The sequence below is a fragment of the Sceloporus occidentalis genome, unplaced genomic scaffold, assembly GCF_023333645.1.
Source record: "Sceloporus occidentalis isolate IW3139 unplaced genomic scaffold, rSceOcc1.0.p SCAF_8, whole genome shotgun sequence".
In the NCBI taxonomy this organism is placed as follows: Eukaryota; Metazoa; Chordata; class Lepidosauria; order Squamata; family Phrynosomatidae; genus Sceloporus; species Sceloporus occidentalis.
The window spans coordinates 24751156-24772605 of NW_028316988.1; the positions used below are offsets into that span (position 1 = coordinate 24751156).

Genomic DNA, 21450 nt, shown 5'->3' on the forward strand with positions numbered 1-21450 from the left:
CACCTGGCAGGCGCACCGTACTATATTCTTTCCCTGCATCTAAGAGCCATGCTCAGCCTTTGCCAGAAGGACTTACCTGTAACAGGGCGTGGTGATAAGGTAAGAGGCGCAGCTGAAGTGCAATTTAAAATCGAGCTTGTCATGCGTGGAACCCTCTTCATCCTGCAAAAGAAGGGGAAAGAGAGGTGGGTCATGGTGTGCAGGGACACCAGCCCAGTGACCTGGCAAGGCTGCTGGTTCGAAACAACCCCACATTAACTCTTTGTAATTGGCCCACGTGGCAAGGAAGATGGAGGGAGGGACAGACAGACAGAAGGCCTGAGCTATCCTCTATAGCTCTGGGGAAAATGCTTCAATTTCACTATGGTGGGATATTTACCCCACCAGTCAACGATATGGGAAGAATTCGAGAGTTATTGAAAAAAGAGCCCTTACTTTGACTATGAAGGACAAGGTTCCTTTCAGCTTCTGCGCCATGACAATACTCTGCAACGTGAAGACAAACTGGGCTTCATTTGAGACTCCTAAATTGAAAGATAGAAAGGGGAACGTTAGATCAGGGTAACAGGAACGTTATGAATTCTCTCCTTTTTTCTATAAAGAATATAAATTCTTCCTCCTTGAGCTTGCATTCATTTATTTGACTGAATCTGTTCTTCCCTGAGAAATGGGCAAAGAAGCGTGGAGCAATTCACCATTAAGTTATAAACTCAGCAGTAAACCATTTAAAGAATTAAAAGGGTTACAGCAGGGTGGGAAACAGTGGTGGTTTCAAGATCCATTTCCCTGCCTCTCAGGCCCTCTGGGGGCCATATAGACCACAAAAAGCTTTAAAAAAGGCCCTCTGTTCATGTTAAACCATATCTTGGAGTTGTTCAACTAATTTAAAAGGTGCACCTAGAGAGAGGAGACAGAGCAAGAGTTGTCCAGGGGTCAAGGGCCATATGCAGGCACAAGGCCAAACTTTGCTCACTTCTGCACTAAGGGCAGCAGTGGAATGAAACTGAATGAGACTGCATCCAAAAAAGGATGATTCCCACCTGTTACTACCACACAACTGATTTCAGAAGGCAGGTAAGAGGTTTTAACACTTTCTACAAAGGGAGAAAATCTAACTTCAGACTTCACCAGCATCCCCCCGCCCCCCCCCCCCAAAAAAATCTGCACTGTCCATACCAGGAGGCAGCTGGAAAGGGACAGGGATTCCATCATGAAGGGAGGCGCCTTCTGGCCGGAGCATTTTAGTGTTGAGCGAGTCCAAGACGTTCAGCTCCATGCTCTTGAGGAAACTGCTGCACTTGTTCTCAAAGATCACTGAGACGGTCACTTGGCCGTGGTTCTGGAGGTTGCCCTGAATGTCATACGTCTGCAAAAAGGAAGGTGTCACTGGGGGAGGTTAAAAAACAAACAAATGCCAGACCTTTTGAGTACTGAACTGCTGCTGAAAAGAAAATCCTAGAGATGCCAGAAGTTCATCCTCGGTCAAAGAGCTCATAGTAGTGGGGAAGGGAACAAAGAAGACAGAAACCAGCAGACTCACCATTTTGATGTATGCATTTTCAGCAAGAAGGCAGTAACTTGACATAGGCTGGAAAGGAAAAAAAAATCAGAAGTCATTGCCAGGCAGGAAAGGAAACATCAGAGTTAGAAAGACTTCTCGGGTGGCTGCTCCCAGGCTCTGGAACATCCTTCCTAGAGACAGTAGCCTGGAGCCCCCTTTGCTATCCTTGTGTAGGTAAAGGGATGACTTCTGTTTTTTGTTTAAGCTGAGGGCTGACTGCTTAGGGAGATAGAGACAATACATTGTGAAAGGTCCTATTTTTAATGGTAATGTTTTAAACTGTTTTTCAATTATTAAAACTGATGTTTAAAAAGCTCCAGGAATGGCAGCTGTATCCTGGAGACCCATGCCTTGCACCACCAAGTCATCTAACTAAGGCATGTACTAGAACCAAGGACATCCTTTATATCTGTCTCTGCCACTGAGGTGCAGTTCTGTCTCTGCTGCCATCCCCAAGATGATAGCTGGCTCACCGGCAATGGCTCATCGTCCAGCGTCCCGTTCTGCACGGATTCCGTCGGGGCCTCCTCTCCACTGCCATGATGCTTCTTTGACTTCTTCTCCTTGGACTTCTCTTCCTTCTTATGCTTCTTCTTCTTCTTGTGCTTGGAGGATTTCTACTAGGACAGGCAAACCACATGTCAGTCATTGGCTCACTCAGCAGAAAAGAGTGTTAGCTCTTTCCTAACACTAACCAGACCAGAACTTGGAAAAGTAATTTGTTTGGCTTATAACTCCCAGCATTCCCCAACCAGCATGGCCCCTACTTGTTCTGGACCAGAACCTGGTACAATAACTATTCTAGATTATGATGCCCAGAATTCCCCAACAAGCATGGCTCTAATACTTGCTCAGGACCAGAGCTTGGAAAAGCAACAGTTTTGGACTATGACTCCCAGAATCCTCTGCCAGAATAACTACTGGCCCTGCTGACTGGGTGATTTAGGGATAAGCATACACCACGCACCCTTGTCTGAGACTGGCAAACACCATCCTTGGCAATCACAGGGATGGAGAAGCCACTCACCTTTCCTTCATCTTCTTCCTCCAAGTCCAAGTCCTCCTCTCGGTCCTCCTTCTTGGCTTCCTCTGGCTCAACTGTGTCGGTGCTCATTTCCAGCGGACTCTGGTGAAGAAGCCAATCGGAATACTCAGAACCAGCCAGGTCTAAGGGGCAGAGGCTGCGACTATCTGGCCCTGGTGGCGTAGTAGTTAAATGCCAGTCCTTCAGCCACAAGGTTGTGTGTTTGATCCCAGGAGGCTCCAAGGCTGACTCAGCCTTCTGTCCTTTCGTAGGTTGGTAAAATGAGCATCCAGCTTGTTGGGGGCAATTGGCTTACAGCTTATAAACCATAAAGGAGAAGCAGGAAGGAAGGGACAGGAAAAAAAAATCCCTGCTAGTGCCCCACATAAATCAGATTAAAAAGCACTGATCTAGACAATCTCACTCATCTAGGAATTCCTGGAGCTGGAAAGGTGTTCCTCTCACTCCTAGCTAGGGGTGATGGGAAGTGCAGTCCAACAAAAGGGTTACATGTTTCTCCTTTTTTTCAGAGCCTTCAAAACTGTTATTGCACATAGCCATATAATACTCCAAATAACTAATGTATTACATGGTATGGTATAAATTCTAATTTATCATCTTAAAATTCCCCATATTAAACTTTCCAGGGTTATTCTAGGTTGGGAAGGCTGACCTTTGCCTCTGTAGCCGCAGCAGGGGGTGGTGGAGCATCAGAAAGCCAGAAGTCCATGTCATCAACCTGGAATGAGCCAGAAAAATAGCATTATTGAGTAACGACTGCAGAGACAAAGCACTTCATTACGCTGGCTATGATATGATATGACAGCCATCTTTTAAAAGTTGAATACCTTTACATATCTGAAGGGATGTTATGTGGAAGAGGATAAGAAGGACCTCTTTGGGGGTCTTTAAACAGACATTGCATGGGCACATTGCATAGTAAAACCTTCTAATTTTGTTGTCTGTAGCTGCAAAAGTTCACCATGGTATGCCAGAAGCTAGAATTACCTTTTTGTCTTCCTCCTCGATTTTTCTCTCTCGTTCTTTCCTCTTCTCTTTCTCCCTCTCTTTTTCTTTGTGTTTCTTTTCCTTCTTTTTCGGCTTTTTGCTCTTCTTCTCGACAGGCGGTGCTTCTGTTTCTTGTGGTGACTTGAGATCCTCAGCGTTTCTATGCCTCTGCACGGGCAGTTTCTCACTGTCTGCTAAAGGCCTTTTTGAAGGGAAAAAGCAAGTGAAGGAAATGGGCTCTTCCAGAAAAGCAACATCGTCCAGGGAAGATCATCCTTTATCCATCCAGCTCTTCGGTCTGGAAGTCCCCTTACATGAAAAACTATGGAGTACACAGTGTGCTTCCAAAATATACAAATTATTCTTTGGCCCAAAAGAGCCCAGAACCAAATCTGACACTGCATTCCTCTCAAAACCCAATGTGGACAATTTGCTAAAACATACACACGCCAGACCAGGATAGCCACTGCTTGCCAGAAAGCTGAGATGACTGGCTGCAGCTCTATAGATGAACGGATGTTCTGCGGAGCGTTAGAAACAGAACTGCTGTCCTTGGTATTCCCAATGAAAGATTAAACTTTCATGATACTCCAAGAGCACTTTGTCCTAGTTGGGCGAGATTTCCTGTGGACTTTTGGGCAAGTTTAGGGATCCAATTTGCCCTAGATTCTGGGATTTCTATTTGAACCCTACGCAGAACAAAGCCGCCATGCATTCATGTCAACTCCTACCCCACATCCTCCTTCTCATGACCTGCCTTCTTACTGTTTTTAATGCCAAATATAACAACTTTTTGATAAGTGTTTCCCCATTCCCCACGCCTGCATTGCAAGGGAAGGAGGAGGGCGGAAAGGCAGAGAGGGAAACATCACTTCGAAATGGATTGTTTGATGACCTTTAATTCTGCAATTTGGGAAGCAAGCTGTCTTGGAAAAACTGCAGGTCCCCCCTTGGCATGAGGACTCTCATTTCACTAAGGGGCAAGGGAAGGGTGAAAGGAGGCAGCCAAACACTGTAAAATCCAACAAGCTGGTCAGTTAAAAAAAATCTTTTATATTAGGAGCACTGGCCAAACTTAACTTGATTTTTTTAAAATGTAGGCCACACAAGCAGAAATGCAGGCCTGCAAGGGCAAGATGGGCGATTCAACTTCTTGGGATTTGTTTGCATGACTGAAACCAGAACCTTCCACTGCAATTTGGGAAAGTGACGGATCTGGGCCATGCTGCAGTTTTACAGTGTTGGGCAGAAGCAGCTAGCTTCCACGCTGCTAGAGAGAAGTCTTACCTGGCAGGCTTCCCTGAAACCAGACTGTGTTTGATAGACAGAAAGAGAAAAGAAAGAAAAAACCATGATGACAGAATGAAGCAACCATGCGAAAATGGAAAGAGCAAATGAGTAGAGAAAGAGAAGAGGTGAGAGGCCCTGATGATACCGTGAGAAACTTGAGTAGAGCAAGGGTTGGGGGTGATAACCCAAATAATACATTGGAGGGGGGACATTTTGGTCAGTTTTGGGGTAATCAATAGCCTAAAAATCAGCTGATTTTTACAAACTTTTGTGAACTGGTGAGCTCCAGGGACCACAATGGATGCTGGGGACAACATGTGGCCCATGTGCCAAATTTTTGCCACCTCTGGTATATGGCAGTCTATCTTAAGCTTAAGGAGGAATAAAAGAACAAAGGCACCCCCACCAGACTGGGAACACAAAGTAAGTTGAAGACCACAGTGTGAATGCTTGAGCACCAAAAGCCCAGTCCTTTTCACCGCAAGCTGAGCACCTTGTGCTTTTTCCAGAAAAGAAGGCAAGCTGACACCAAGAACAAATGGTCAATTTTCTACTTACTTGTCCAGGTCTATATCCAGAGCCTTGTAAGGGTCGTTGGGGTCTTTCTCATCATCATCACTGGGCAGAGCATTCTGAAAAAGCAGATAGAAAACCAGCTTATATCTGAAGAAGGCCAAGGAAAAAGAGAAGCCTACCCCTGATCTACTATGCTGCCAAGAACTGGAGTTTATCCTGTTTCTCCTTCCAGGTTATTCCCTGCTACAGTTTCCCCTTGGGATACAATTTTTTCCCTCCGCTTGAAATGGAACTGGTAAGTCATGCAGAGAGTGACTGAGTGAAGTTGAAGGTAGTAGTTATACCCGAGCAGAGGAAAGTTAAACTGTTGAGGAAAAGCGGACTGACGTTAATATATAAGGTAAGAAATATTTGTAATGGGAAAAGTGGAAATATAATATTTAAAACATGTTGATATAAAGTATGTCAGGTATAGCTTTAAGTATGTGACCTTTTTGAAAAACAGGTTCCCTTTCAGGTGTATACATTCTTTGTTAAATATTAGAGAAGATTATATTCTTTATAGTGTTACACACTTTGTGAAGTGCTATGTATGCTGACTGCCCAATATACACAGATCATAATAAAAAACAGTTTCCACAGAAAAGATTTGAATATAATACTTAAATCAGATAAGGCTACTTAAGCATGCTGGGAAATTACCTGAAAGTTTTCCCCATGTCACTTTTTCCAGGAAAATCACTCATCCCTTTTTCATGGGACTCACCTCTGGCATCTCCTCAGTGATGATGTCCACGTGTTGAGCGGGTGTGATGTCCTCATCGCTCTCCGTGTGCAGGGAGGGATGCCGCCGGCTCTTGCCCCGCTTCTCCTTCTTCTGCTTCTGCTTCTTCTTGTCCTTCTCTATCTTCTGCTGGTGCCGCCGTTCCTCCTCCAGCTTGACATACTGGTCAGATACGGGGAGGCCTGTGTGATTGTGAGGAGGAAGGAGCAGAGGCACTTTTCAGAAAGACTGGGCAACATACTATTGGCATCTTCGAAGAAAAGGACTGCTATCAGATGAAGCAGATGGATCAATTTAGGTATGCACGCAATTGGACTGTTCTTGAAAAGAATAAACCAACTGCCATTTGGATCCAGACCAGAAGCTGCCAATATCATCAGTGATGACACCCAAAGCCCAAAGTGGCTTGAGACCTCGATACTTGAAGGGGCATTTCTCCTTATACAGGGCCAGCCAAGGATTAATTGGCCCAAACCAAGAAATACTGAACTCTACTTTTACTGGCAGGTGAACTGTGGTAATACCTACAACTATATTTACAACAATAATAGCCATGATGCCAACAAGAACTCCAACATCCATTTCTCTAGTAGCAGTGGCCTAATTCATTCACTACAGAGACCACAGTGTCTGTGTATGTGCTTTCAAGTCACCTGTTGACTGAGAGCGACCACATGGCTTTCATAAGTTTTTCTTAGGCAAGGAATTGCTCCAAAATATAGCCTACAGCAGCTGGTATTCATTTGGTAGTCTCTCATCTAAATACCAACCAGAGGTGTCCCTGTCTAGCTTTCAAAATCATACAAGATATGCAACAACATTTTATTAATCATGGTATTTTCTTACCAGGAACCTTTAAGGGAACCGAAAGGTCAATCTGAACCACAGGGATATGCTCAACGCCAGGACTGTCTTGGTACCGCTAGATTAAGAGAAAATGACTGGGTTAGTGAAGACAAATTATGCATCAGCATTGTTCAATTTGACAGCAGCCTGATAGGAAGGGAGAAATCTCTGAACAGAAAAACAGCGACTAAAATTTTTAGTCTATTCCCAGACTCCACAAGAGTAAAAGCAATTCAGTAAAACAAAGCTCAAAACTGTACAAAAGAAAAACACAGAAAGGGAGAAAAAACTCTTAGTACTTTAACAAAAACAGAATAAAAGCAAAGTCAATAGGGCTGGATTGAATGCTAGATTTATTCTCCAAAGCATACCATTTACCACCCCTGAACTAAAAAGGACTCAAGAAACCTCATGCTAGGGCAATGATACTTCCAGGGTTCATAATTCCAGCCCAAAGAAGCCAGACTCACCTTTTGTGGGGAAGGAGAACTTTTAATGTAGAAAGGATTGTTTGCTTGTTCCTGTTTCCGGACCTCTCGGCGCTTTAAAGAGAGAAAGGAGAAAAATAGTACAGTTAGTGGGCACGTTCCCAGTTTCATGAAAAAAAGAGCTCTCATACCTGCCAACAATTCTACCAGCGACAAGAGGGCAGGATGGGGAGTCAAGAGGCAGTGAGACACAGCTGATCAAGATGTAACCAACAGAAGAGTCTCAACCACCCAACGAAGTCTTGAGTAACCTTGGGATTTCCTAGACCCAGCCGTTCCCAGTCAGCTTACCCGGGCCAGCTCCTCCTCATCCATTTCAGGCTGTCGGTGCCTTGTGTGCCTCTGCTCCTCGTCATGGAAGATTGTCCTGGGTTTCTCGTCCTCAGACTCGCTCTCTGAGGGGGGCTCATTGATCCAGGCATCAAGATCCAAGCTGTGAAAAGAGTGCTTTTGTTTCAGCATGTACATCATGGTCACTATCTGCTCCCCCTCCATCGCACTTGCACTTTAAGCTAGATATGTGAGTTTTTTAATCTGTAATTTTTAACTTGTTTTTATTGCTGTTTTATAGTTGTATTTGTTTATTGTGGAACTGTACATTTATGTACTTTGTAACCCACCTTGATCTACCAAGGAAAGGCGGGCTATAAATAAAGATTTTATTATTATTTATTATTTACTATTCCCATCCTGCTATTACGATCCAGAAATTGCCAGGGTATTCCCTTCTATATGTGCCTCCACTGTTATTTCAATATCAGTGGGCACAGCAGTGCCCCTTCTGCTCACAGACTGCCTCAGAATGGGGCTAGGAATGGAAAGAATATTTGGCACTATTCATTCCCCTGTCAAAAAACAAGGTTCCTAACAGCTGGAAACCTGTTGGGAAGAGTAACAAACCAATAAGAATCTTGCATATTTTTCTCCCAGAATCTGAACATCCTGAAATGTTTCAGAAGAATTATTCTACGTACAAAAACATGAGTGTTTTTTGTGCAAAAACAGGGTTTTGCACAACACTTGCACATACAGCGTTTTTTGTACAGAAAACACTGTTCTACACAAGAAGCCTTTTCTCTACACAAAACGAGTTTTTGTGTTAAAAAACAAGTTTTATATGCAGATTAATTCCTATGCAATAAACGTCAAGACGTTCGAATGTGGGGAGATTATTGCAGCGGAATGCTGATCTTCTTCTGCAGAGAGGAGAAAGCTTTTGTAATTATTTGTCCCTGACTGTGAGGACAACACAGTTGAGGATTTATAACTCTATCCCTCACCACTTGAGACTAACATTGTCCTCCTGGTGGGAGAGGATCTTACCCTTCTGGAATAGGAACTTTCTTCTGTGCTTTGGGGGCCACAGGGTTCAGCTCCCCAGCAAACAAGGCCATCACTTCCTCAGCCACTGGCACCTCTTTGATCTGAAGCTTGTGGATATACTTCATGAGCTGAAGGATGCAGGAAGCCTGTGGGGCAAAGAGTATCCTACTGTTTTTCTCCTGCTGAGGGAAGAAGAAGCCAGCTGCGGTGCCACTGCACCCTGGAGAGCCCCCCCTCCATGCTAACTGCTACTACTGTGGCCTCTGAGGGAGAGCAGCCACTGGACTTAATCCCCCACCAACTCCATATGTTGGTACTCCATATGTTTTGGACTTCAGATTCCAGAAGCCCTGGCCAGCCTGACCTACAGCCAGGAATTATGGGAGCTGAAATCTAAAGCATCTGGAGGATCAAAGGTTGGCAATCACTGCCCTACTCCACTGCCATCCCCCTTTCCTTATGTATTATCACAAACCCAAGGGCAGGGAATTGTGTAACCAATGATTTGTAAGATGCTCTGGGAACCCTTTGAACTGAAAGGTGGACTATAAATGCTCTAAATAGATAAGGATGTTTAATGGGAGATTCCACAAAGAGGGTAACAAAGACCCATACATAAAAAACATTTCAGCCCAGGGGGAGGTAGATCTTGGGGGGGAGCAGTTATGCTTACCCTCTCCTGGACTTCAAGGTCTGCGCTTTGTACAAACTGAGGCAGACGCTCAATCATCATCTGGGTGGCCTCCTGGGCCACCTCCTTATCCCCAGCCTCTTCCTTCTGCTGCAAGATGCAGGCATACAGCTTCACCATGTTTTGGACGTAAACAGCTTGGATGTGGCCAGGAAGGGTGGTCACTTTTGGGCGCAGCATAGCCTCAAGGGTCTGGTGGGGTTCTTCAAGGTGTCTGAAGAAGAAAGTTGACTGTTAGGTTTTCGCTGTACGCTTTCAAGGCCTTTCAGACTTATGGCAACCCTGAGGCAAAATCATCAGGGGGGTTTCTTGCCAAGATTTGTTCTGTAATGGGAGCTTGTCTTAGTCTTTCTCTGAGGCTGAGAGAGGGTTCCTTGCCCAAGATCACCCAGTGAGCTTCCATGGTTGAGGGGAGATTCAAACCCTGGTCTTCAGAGTCATAGTGCAGTGCTTCAACCACTACACCACACTGACTGTTAGGTATCACCCCAAACACATCCTCCATCCTACCCCATTTCTGGAGAGAAAGAGATGTCAGACCCCATTCTAAACCCTGTGGCACTTACTCCGAGAACTCCCCGCATATCCAGGCGGCAGCATAGAGCACCTCACAGATCCCATTCCGCTGTGTGTTGCTAGCCAGAAGGTGAGCATTGTCCAGAAGCATGGCCATCTGTGAGACAGCAAACTTGCGGATGGCTTTCACCCGGATGGCTACATCCAGCATCTGGGAGGCAATGAGGTGACCGTGCCGGGTGCCCTCCAGCCGTGTTAGCTCCACCAGGATGCTGATGTACCTGAAGCAGGTGAGAAGGGGGGAGCAGACATCATTTGACAGGCAGAAAAACCAGGAGAAATTTATCATCCTTAGCAAGCTTGCATTGGTTGATTCAAATGAGTATGTAAACCCAACTCCACAATTATTTAGATTTATATCCTTGTCTCTCCTACTAGTTCAGAGCAGCTTGCAGTGTCCACTCCCACTACATCAAAAAATGTGCTATTTTCTTCACCCCTGCATCTCCTGGGCATTCTCTGCTCATTCTCTTCACCAGCTTGCCTTTTGCGTCTATTCTCTTCCCCAGTGTCTAGCCTTCTCTTTCTATAAATCCTCTCCACTTCTACACTGCGTTTTGAGGTGATTTCTTCTCCCTCTCCTTTTTCTTGGTTCTTCAGCCCATTGGGCCCCTCCCTAAATAATAACCATTGAACCCATGGCTGCCACAGCAACATTTCTACCCATCCCGGCACCTCTGTGGGAGTACTTCAAAGCATGTGCAACAGGAAACTGACCATTCAAAGTTTGTGATGTACTGGTAGTTAGACTGACTACAGATATCAATGATTTTGGTCAACAGCTCGTCCCTGTAGGTTGTCCCTTCGGCTTTGTCCACATGGATCATCAGCTTCTTTACAATCTCCATCAAGTTCTTCTTGGAGACCTGTAGTAAGAAAGGGAGGCATACACACAGACAATATCAGCAAGAGTTTGTTTGTCTGCAACCCACACAAACTCTTGCTTATATTGTGTGTATGTCTGGAATAAAGCAAGGCTGTCACTGCGGACATACCATTCCATAGAGGAGGTCCAAGGCTCGGAGACGGATGGACTCATCTTTGTCATCTAAGCACTGGAGGATGAGGTCCTTATGAGACTGGACTGATTTAGGGTGGGTTTTCAGGATTTTAGACATTGCCAGCAACCCTAAATATTTCACTGTGGAGCAGGGAGAGAGAAGAGACAACAACAAAAAGTTCACACAGTTATAAAGTGTAAGAGCGTAATTTCTGTAAGAGTAAGTATGCAAGAGAATGGCAACAAAAAGGCAGTCCAGGGAATCTGGAGGGGCTGAGGGATGAAAAACAGTCACACCCAGTCCCTGGGATTATCTACCCAATTTATAACAATTTAACGCACCCCTGAATCCCACAGGGACTGGGCTACAGTTGACACAGACTTCAGCAAGGGATTGACAAGAGCTCCCATACTTACAGTTCTGGTCTGAATCTTCTATCAATATCCTCAGCTTCTGAACACAAAGCTGTAGAGAGAACATAGACCATTAGTATTCCCTGCAAGATGAAGAGAGGTTTGCTCTGCTTCCCCTGCCCACTTTAAACACCCTCAAGACTGTGGCCCTGATAGAAGCAGGAGTCTGAATTTGCAACAGCAACAGCTCTGGACTGAACACTAATAATAATAATAATAATAATTTGTTTTATTTATATACCGCTATTCCAAAGATCACAGCGGTGAACAGCAAGTAAGCTAATTAGCAAGTAAGCTAATTTGCCCCCAACAGTCTGGGTACTCATTTTAGCGACCTCGGAAAGATGCAAGCCTGAGTCGAGCTTGGACCCTTTGCTGGTCTTGAACTAGCAACCTTGTGGTTTTGAGTGAATGGCTGCAGTACAGGCATTTAACCACTGCGCCACCAGGGCTCCATAAACCAAGAGCACTTGTGAAAATAACAGGACAATGCTATACTTTAACAAGCAGACACAGAAAGGCATGTGTCTTGGGAACAGGGTGTTTTTCACACTACACAACTATAGCACTATGATTCCACTTTAATTGCCATGGCTACATCTCATAGAATCCTGGGATTCGTAGTTAGGAGAGGTACTAGAGCTCTCTGGTTGAGAATTCTACATGCCCCTTCCTATTTGCCATGTCAGTTCATCAAGTGGAATCACTACACTGCAGTTTTGTAGTGTGAAAGGGACCCTGGTTTTGAAAAACTGTGTTTTTTAATTATTATTATTAACAATGCCAGAGGAATATAGTATTGTTGCTGAATCCCCATTCTTGGATCTCTTTTACACGACTATGCAATTACAGCAATATGATTGCATTTGAACTATCATGGAATCCTGGGATTTATAGTTTGGAGAGACGCTACAGCTCTCTGGCTGAGAAATAGCTCACCAATTCCAGGGCTCTCTAGTATGGAGTCATGGGAAAGTGCCATATCTGAGTAATGTGCAAGAGGCAACTTGACATGGCTGGACCTGATGTTAAAGGCCTATTGGATGTGGCTATAAAGAACGCTTACAAATTTTCTTATCCTTGACAAGAAAGGGCATTGACAAACTAGCCAATTAGCCCAGCATTATATCTTTAAAGCAAAGGGTTGGGAGGCTTTAAATAGGGGCTCTAATTTGCAAGAATCAAAACAAGACACAAATCAAGACACACATAAAAGCTCAGTCCAAAACAAAAGGGCTTTACCTGGATGCTGGCACTGTGGTTGGGCATCCCCGAGGAGAGAGAAATCAAAACTGAAAAAGGCACAAAGTGGCAAGCATTTAAGCTGTGGCAGCTTTTCCAAAAGGGGCAGACATATTAAATCAGAAGAAAATCAGTCTGTGCCTGGGAGCTTTCCCCCCTTACCTGCGATCACCGTGTTCACACACTCATAGAGAAGCGACATGGCAGAAGTGCTGAAGGGGAAAAGACAGAAGGACCAAGTTATGGGACACTCCTGACCCAACTGAACCAGTGCTATGGAAGACGACAGCCAGCTTTATTCCAAAATTTTTAATCATTGAGCTTGGTTTTCTTCAGGGTGGATAAAAGCATTATTTTTGTTTTGTTTTTTTAATGCCTTTTTGCCATGACACTGTTGCACTTTAAAGGGTTTATTGTAACACAAACCTTTGTAGACCAGAGGCCATTTCATGTTTTGCATATAGAACTCTTTGCTTTAACAGACTCACAGGGCTATCCCTTTGGAAACTGGTTTAAAAGGAAGGCTGAAAGAAAACACCAAACCACTAGGCTAGACTCTCTGCTCTCTAACCTATATACCTCTACAAACACAGAAGAGGTAGACACTCAGATTATGGTCCATGCAAGCCAGGGTTCGTGCTAATGTGGACTAGAGCTAAAAACCTGTTTCACCCCAGGGTTCCCAACCTATGTCGACTAGTTATCAAACAGACACTGAGAAAACTTCTTTTCCCTATAGGGAATGCCTTTCAGAGTGCAAATACACTAGAAATTGCCTAAGTACAACATTCCCTTTTACTAATATTAACGTAGCCAAAGGTTCTCTTAGATTTATGCAAGATTTAGGGATCAATCCAATGCAAATCCCAAATAGAGCAGACTCACTGAAGTCAACAGAATGCTTTAGTCTCCATATCAGGCTCATTGTTTTCAATGGGTCTACAATGGGTCACTAGTCTCCTGGAAGAAACATCAGGTAGTGTGGTCCCATGGCTGCTAGACTAGTTTATGCCACTTACTGAAAATTTTACAGAGATATCTTTGATACAAGAATGACAATTTACAAATGCTAGAGTAGCATACAGCCAGTGCCTCCAAAAACCGTAAGAGAGGTAAGGGAACACATAAGGAAGGGTGAGCCACAGCACGCTGCTACAGGTAGCGAAGGAGGAAGGACTAGAGCAACACACAGCCCCTTCCTTCTGGTTTCAGTGTGAAGGTTGCCAGAGGGAGCTGAGACCATGACCCAGCAGACAGGGAGAAGCCCCTCTGTCTTATCTGCCCGGCCTTGGTCACCGTCCTGTCTGACTGCGTTCAGTGGGAAGCCAGGAGTGCCAGTGAAACACACAGTGGCGACTCATGCAACTTGCATTATCTGTCAGAACCAAAGCACTGTGGGATACAAGCGGTGGAACCAGAAGTCACAAATCCACCACTTCTTTCCCAGGACTCTGTCCACGGTCTTTTATTACCTGAAAAGCCATGAGGAAACCCCCAAGTGGGTGGACAACTCTCCTCCCTCTCCCAGCACTATTGCATGTAGCAGACCAAAGTAGTTAAATTTGCATCTCAGCCTCTTTCTTTCCTGTCTTTTCTTCCCATTTGTAGCCTCCCTCTCAGATTGTGAGTTGGCCTTATAAATGTGGCACCACCTCCAATGTAGGATGGAAATGCAGCAAACCATGGTATCATTTTACTTCCAGAGGCTTAACCAAGGGAAATGCAGTAAACTCCAGCTAGTGCTAACCAAGGATGTAGCTCATTTTGCTTCAGTCCTCAAATTTCTAGCACTTAGAGGGCTAGTGTGGTGTACTGGTTTCGAAGCCTAGAATACCATTGCTATCTCTGGGGAAATCTTCCAAGCTTCTCCACTAGAAGCCCCAACATCTAGCTGACTAAGGCAGGGATGGGAGCAAGGGGAGAAGGGGAGGAAGAAGACTGGAGCAGGGGTGTGTCGGAGGGTTGAAGTATACATACTGTCCACTTTGCTGCATTTCTTGGGAGCAGACTAATTTTTTATCTTGGGCAGGGACTCTACCCTCTTTAGGTAATTGGAAGAGGGCACGCTGGCTGTTTGAGAAAGAAAGGAAGATTAAGTGGATGCTTCACTCTTCTCTGTGTAGTCTACTACAGAAAGGGAAATTTCCCAAAGCATTCTGGAGGTGGCACTGTCTTGGGGGACTCGTAAAATGAAAAAAGTCCCTCATGGTAAACACGGCAACTGAGCCAGCCTCTGAAAAAATGATCCAAAAGTTGGTTGAAGAACCAAGAGCCTTATAACTACCTTGCCCAGACACAGGAATGCTTGTGCTGATCAGAAACAAACTAGTATCATCTGGACTAAATGAATTCTAGTGTTGAAACACAGCAAAAAAATACAGTTCCCTATACCCCCCAAAGCAGCCACTGCTGCCAACCAAAAAAACAGTCCTTACCTGTGTATAAGATTGGTCAGGGGTTCAATTAACTTCTTGCCCAATCTGGGTTCCAAGGGAGTGAGAGCACCAAACTGCAAGACAAGGAAAAGGAAAGGCTGTTGGAAATGGCAGCTGTCTCCAGATTCTATAAAGGGCCACGAAGACACTATTAGTCATAGTAGCATGACAAGTGGCATGCCACAGTGCCTCCTGTTTTGGGTGGATTTGAAGTGGGATTGAGCTCATAGAGTCGTAGACTGAGGGATGACAGGATTTCACTCTTTAAATACCTAGAGGCTTAGCACAGAGAGGAGGGGGTCAAGGTCTGTGCTCTGTTGCCCCAGGGGGGGTGTTACAAGAGAGTAGATTCCAGCTATATAACAGAAGGACCTTCTTGACAGCAAGAACAGTTTGGCAGGGGAACCAATTGCCTAGAGAGATGGTGGGGTCTCCTTCTATGGACATCTACAAGGAGTATGGTCAGGTACCTGCTGCTGGGGATGCTTTAACTGAAGATCCTGCTCTGAGCAGGGGATTGGATACAATGACCCATGAAGCCCCTTCCAACTCTAGGATTCTAAATGTCACAGCAAAGACCTTCATGGCCACTCTGGACAATCATGTGTGCACCTCACATCTTCCCCACAGAAAGATATAAACTAAACACAGGCTGTGAAGCAGGCAATATTTTTTTCTCCAAGCCAATTATGCAAGCTGTTGTTCCTTCCTTCCTTCTGTGTCTGCTGCCACCACCTCTTAAGTGACGATAGCGCTTCTGCTTTTTTCTTTTCTTTCTTTCACACCGCTAACAAAGAAGACACTCTTTGCTGGCACTTGCTAATACTTGCCAATTTTATAATTTTAATGAGGACCCAGTTGTTGGTGGACGATGTCATCAGCTTAAAAAAGAGCGGAGCGAGGGAAAGATAGTTTTTTGGGTTGCGCCGGGCCAGCTCACAGATAACGTTCACGGCAGCTGACTGAACGCCTGGGAAAGAGGAGGAGGAAGAGGGAAGAGTCTGAGTGAATGGACTTATAGGGACAATGGACTCATAAGAGACATCTAATTTTGACATGAACAAGCAGAAAATCGATGCAGAGAAATCTAGGGTACCAAGGGATATTTGATGCCTAAATAACCTGAAAGCAGCCAGATCCCATCTGATCTTGGAAGCTAAGAAGATTGACACCTAGTTAATATTTGGAAGGGAAACTCCCAGGAAATACCAGGTGCTGAAGGCTGTATTCGGAATAAGCCAATGTCAAAATGCCTCTGAATCTTCCTTGCTATGAAATTCATGACCAACATAAGCCTACATTCGACTTGGGAGGCATGCACGTTAACATAAAGAAAGGTCTCCTTCCCATCATTTCCAGCTGTACAGAATTATGCATTCATAGCACGCACAGAAAAGAGAAGAATACTTTCTTGTCCCTTTCGGCTGTGTTCATGTTCAAGTGGCAGAGTGCTTGAATACTCTGGGGATACCCATTGCCAGAGATGTTCCCCACAATACTAAGGAGTGAGTAGATAAGTGACTTGATCAAGGCTACCAGAAAGAATCTGTTGCAGAGGCTTGTATTCAGGGCTGACACAGGTAGAAAAGAACTCCTGGCTCATGGGCCTAATTTTGATTGCTTGGGTCTTCAGGCCAATCCACAAGAGTTTCCTTGGTCTCACGGCCTTCCCAAAACCCCTTTCCCCAGAGGGAGAACGGATGGGAAAGACTGAAAAGATGGGGACCTTAAGATCTGGCTTGTGGACTACGCACAAGATGACAGAGGAGTAAAAACACAGTCATCTGGCATTTTGAGGAATAGCTGCTGTATTCAGTAGCTGTTATCTACTACATCTAATCTGAGCCACACAATGATGCATTTGGTGAGGAAGCTGAAGTCCTGACTCATTGATTCCCTCACATCTTCACCTCTTCTCTTACTCACCACTGCCCTACCCTGATCTCAGCCTTTCATATCCAGTTTTAGCTAATTCTGTGGATAGCTACCCTCCACCAAAGCAAAAAGTCACCCAAAAGCCCTCAGGCCTCAGAAGCTTCTGCCCCCCACTTCTCCAACTCGCTCACCAGGGTCTGGATCTTCCAGCTTCTCTTTAAGGCGGGGAAATGCAGGTCGAAGGGATTCAGGGTATTTCAAGAACACTTTGTACATGATTAGCACTGCTTTCTTCCTGATGTAAGGCTTCGTGTGAGACATCTGGTGGGGAGAGAACAGAGAGGAGGAAAAGCTCTTGGTGTGGTGTTCTCACAATAAGTAAGCAAAGATTTTGCTATTCCACAGCTCGCTAACCAGATCCCTCACCCGCTGCTGCACACAGACACACTATTAAAAAACTGCTGGGGTCGGGAGAGAGTCCCTTTGGACGTGGTTTGGTTCCCCATGGCCATGCAGCTGTTTATGAAGGCACTGTGAGGTGCAAAGAACAAACAAAAAAGCCATACCACTCAAAATATTCATGAACAGGGATTGAAGCATACAGATCTATCCTACTGCAGAGTACAGATGTGTATAGATCTGTGGCTATCACAGTGCCAGCAGTGAGCGGCTTATTCTCTAAAATGCAAAGCTGCTCTTTTGGCATAGGCCCCTCAATCCATAACCCTGCACAATGCAGCTCCTTTTGGAAAGGCTGCTATCACCAGGAGGAACTGTATTCAGAATTACAGGCCTATTAGTTTTGGGATGGAAGGGGGAAACTAACCCAGGGACTTTCAGACCACCTTCCTCGAAAGGATGATCCAATCCAAAGCCAAGAAAGATCCTCCATCTCTACCATGGAATTCCAGCACAACTCAAAAGATCCTGGGGCTAGATTGTGCATACATGCAGCAATAAAAAAAAGAGCACAAGAAGGACAGCCTCGACCCAGAACAGAAAAAAGAACTCTCTTCTAAATGTGCTGTCCTTTTACTTCCAAGAAAAAAGATCCCCTGCTTTCTTATAGATGAGTACTTAGAGCAGGGCATCCAAATTATCTGGTTTTTCCCCTTGCGGCACACCAGGTACAAACAACATATTTATGTCCGTTGGCTAAGTGTATTTCTTTCCTGAAAAATTCCCAGGGGCTTTTAGCTAATGACTTGTGGACTGCACTGATCCCTAGACCACTACTTAGTAGTAGTGATAAGTAAGAACAACAGCGGTAGCTCTCAGTGCAAACCACTGCTCAGCTTATCTCCTGAAGAATATCTGAAATGGATACAGAGCCTAGCAGAGGGGTAAAGGCTTTCAAGGGCTTTTCAGGTAGCAGTCAGAAGCCACAGAAAAAGCAAACTGCGCTGGCATTGAAGGTCTATCACCATCCTGGGACTCACCAGGGTCATGATGTCGTTTGCCAAATCTCTAGCAAGGTCAGGAGTCACAAAACAGGACAAACCAGTCAGTGCAACTCCTGTATCATACTGGTTGGGGCTGCTCAAGTCCTAGGAACAGAATGGGGAGAGAGAGAAAATCAAAGAACAGTTAGTCTTCCCATGGGAATGTACCTACATCCAGAGATCACCATTAGGTGTGCCTGTCTTCTGGGAAGCAGCAGAAGGAAACTATAAGGGTTGTTGCACCATCACCTTTGAAATCTTCCTATGAGGGAATCTTGCCTGCTATCAGCTATGATGTTCAGATGCTGTTGTGGCTTTGCTTGCACTATAGCTGCTGTTTTAATGTGCATGCGTTAAGACATAAATTACTTATTTATTTTTCATCCTATTTATATCCCGCCCATCCTATTTATATTCCATTTAACAATGTTAAAGCAGCAATAACTTACAATAAATAAACAAGGAAATAAAGTCAACAGCCAATCAGTCAGGAGACTGACTGAAAGCACCTAATACCCAATTGAACAGATGGGTCTTAGCCTGGCACAGAAATGCCACTCAGTGATGCATATGTAAATCTTGGGTAAGGGCTTTTCTAAGTTAGGAGGCCACTGCAGACAGTCATATTTTCCCCTAAGGGGGGGGGGGGAACCAAACAGACTTCTCCCCTAGATCTAACAACATGGGCAGGCTGATTCATGGAGAGGCATTTCTATAGAGACCCAGGCCACAGTCATTTAGGGCTCTGTAGTCCAGGACCAGCACGCTGAATTTGATTCAGTAACGTGCAGCCTATGGAGTCCTTTTAGGGCTCCCTGACTGCTGTCCCTATCCTCATCCATGCAGCCCCATTTTGCCCCATTTAATTCATCTTTTGTTTGTAGCACATCTCCATCATGCCTTGGTCCCAGTGGTTGATGAGAAGTCCTCCCTCCATTCTGACTACCACCGCTGTGGCTTCTGAAGGAGAGAAGAAGAACCAGGCCCCACTCCACTGTGCCTTGGTCCCACAGGCTGGCAAGAAGCCCTTACTCCATTCCAAATGGCACTGCTGTGGCCTCTGAGGGAGAACACTGCAGCTAGCATTTGATGGACTTAATGCCCTCCCCTACTGCCACCCTTTTTTCCTCGTACTGTATTACATTGCAAGCCTGAGAGCAGGGAACTGTGAAATTAACAATTTGTAAGCTGCTCTGGGAGCCTTTTGGCTGAAGGATGGTGTGCAAATGGTCTAAATAAATAAACAAACTCCACTTAAAATGTGTTACAGTAGTCCAAAAGAAAGATTTTCAGGGCACAATGGTTAAGCCATCTCTGTCCAGAAACAGACTTCTCATAACAAATCTGAATCATACTCTTAATATATATAAAGGGGAAATGTAACAATATCTATCCAATTTGCAGTTTCTCAAACCATCAACCCATAGGTCCCCATGGTGTTAGGTCCCAAGATTATGCATATCGGTCTTTATCCAACACATTATTGTTTTTACCTGTTATCTGTCAAACATGAGAACTGTTTTGAATGTATACTGCTGAGTGACATACAGATTTAATTATAATAAACATAAGAAACCACAGATGCATGGAAGATCGAGCTGGGGAAAAAGCAGCATGGCATGAGACCCTTTTCTGCATGGCAAATGCTCACCTTTCGGATCTGGTTAGTTGTTAGCATGATAACGTCAGTCCCCTCGTGAAAGCACTGAGAGGCAGCCAGGTACCCAATCCTCTGCAGAATGAAAGGAAAAGAAGTCACAACTAGAGGTCAAATACTCTGTTGCCATCACATATAGCAGAAGATTGATGAAAACTAGACCTAACAAATCTCTAGGTAATCCGCAATACACACTGGTAAGAGTTTCCAATTCCCACTAGTATCTAGAACCATATTACACCTTCCTCACCTGTCTGAACAGACTGCTTGAAAAGAAGAAAGGAATGGGTGTAAGGACCATGAGCTTAGTTCAGGTTTGATACCCTGAACAAATTCCTGGGTTCAATATTCCTTAAACCCATCTATATGTCATTTGACAATCATGTGGTCAGTGTCAAGAGCTCCACTTATTTTTTCAGGAGATTTTTGAAATCTAGTAATCTGCTCATATCAGTCAAGCACATGGCTTCTGATAAACCCAGAGGCCTATAATTCAGCTGTGGGTGCAACAGAAACTATAGGTGAGGCTGGGAGTTAAGCTGTTATCAGTTAGAAGTCCAGGACTGTAAAGATGTGACAAAAGACAGTGCAAAGTTCTTGGTAATTTAAGCTTTTTAAGGTGGCATCTATCCTTCTGTGAAAATGCAAAATCCCAATCCCAAAAACCAGAGATCTGTGGGCAAAGCAAAAGTCTCAAAAGCCAGAATCGTAGATAAGTTACATTTCCAACTGTGGCAGAGTACAGACATCACTACAGCGTTGTGGTCTGGATGTTAGATTAGGAACCCAGGAGATTTAAATCCACTCAGCCACATAACATGGGGTGGCCTTAGGCAAGTCACACTTATTTAAACAGTTTTCACACCCACGAGGACAAATTTTGTGAAAATCACATAACTGAACTATAATAGCTGCTACCCTGTTGCACTTTTAAAAATTAGAAGCACTCAATGGATTGCTTGGATTTTGGTCAGACTGGTCTTCTAAGCTGGCTTGCACATATACTTTGCTTCGCAAAGGGAAAACAGTAGAGTTTTATGCAGAGAATTTTCAGCTCAGATCACAGAAACCTCAATGAAAAGCAAAGCATTCCTTTGTCTTGTGCTGACTGGATGTGACAACTCTTCCAAAAGCTGGAGATTTCTCAGCAGGGCTGTCTGAGCAGATCAGGTTTTCTGCTCAAACAGCCTCTACTGCTGAGAATTAGAAAGTGTGCCAATGTTCTTTGCCTCCCTGACGCAACACCTTCAGGGTGGCTTTTAAACTGTACCTTTCACA

The 21450-nt window shown here is 44.6% G+C and overlaps 1 protein-coding gene across 2 annotated transcripts in view; it reads right to left on the reverse strand.

Annotated features, from left to right (window-relative positions):
• Window positions 1–21450, reverse strand: part of AP3D1 (adaptor related protein complex 3 subunit delta 1) — a 36608-nt gene that overhangs the window by 3644 nt on the left and 11514 nt on the right. Inside the window, exons 4-30 of one of the 2 annotated variants that reach the window (XM_089535539.1) lie at window positions 20167–20247; window positions 18513–18620; window positions 17265–17394; window positions 16029–16168; window positions 15199–15272; window positions 12926–12975; window positions 12764–12813; window positions 11525–11573; window positions 11103–11248; window positions 10825–10973; window positions 10098–10328; window positions 9514–9745; window positions 8841–8986; window positions 7809–7950; window positions 7500–7571; window positions 7030–7105; window positions 6166–6365; window positions 5442–5515; window positions 4881–4904; window positions 3594–3795; window positions 3259–3324; window positions 2589–2687; window positions 2035–2178; window positions 1541–1588; window positions 1177–1366; window positions 436–524; window positions 77–162 (exon numbers count right to left, since the gene is read on the reverse strand). In XM_089535539.1, the coding sequence (XP_089391665.1) occupies window positions 77–162; window positions 436–524; window positions 1177–1366; window positions 1541–1588; window positions 2035–2178; window positions 2589–2687; window positions 3259–3324; window positions 3594–3795; window positions 4881–4904; window positions 5442–5515; window positions 6166–6365; window positions 7030–7105; window positions 7500–7571; window positions 7809–7950; window positions 8841–8986; window positions 9514–9745; window positions 10098–10328; window positions 10825–10973; window positions 11103–11248; window positions 11525–11573; window positions 12764–12813; window positions 12926–12975; window positions 15199–15272; window positions 16029–16168; window positions 17265–17394; window positions 18513–18620; window positions 20167–20247 (3098 nt within the window). The remainder of the gene's footprint in view (window positions 1–76; window positions 163–435; window positions 525–1176; window positions 1367–1540; window positions 1589–2034; window positions 2179–2588; window positions 2688–3258; window positions 3325–3593; window positions 3796–4880; window positions 4905–5441; window positions 5516–6165; window positions 6366–7029; window positions 7106–7499; window positions 7572–7808; window positions 7951–8840; window positions 8987–9513; window positions 9746–10097; window positions 10329–10824; window positions 10974–11102; window positions 11249–11524; window positions 11574–12763; window positions 12814–12925; window positions 12976–15198; window positions 15273–16028; window positions 16169–17264; window positions 17395–18512; window positions 18621–20166; window positions 20248–21450) is intronic. The other variant, XM_089535540.1, reaches the window with a different exon arrangement.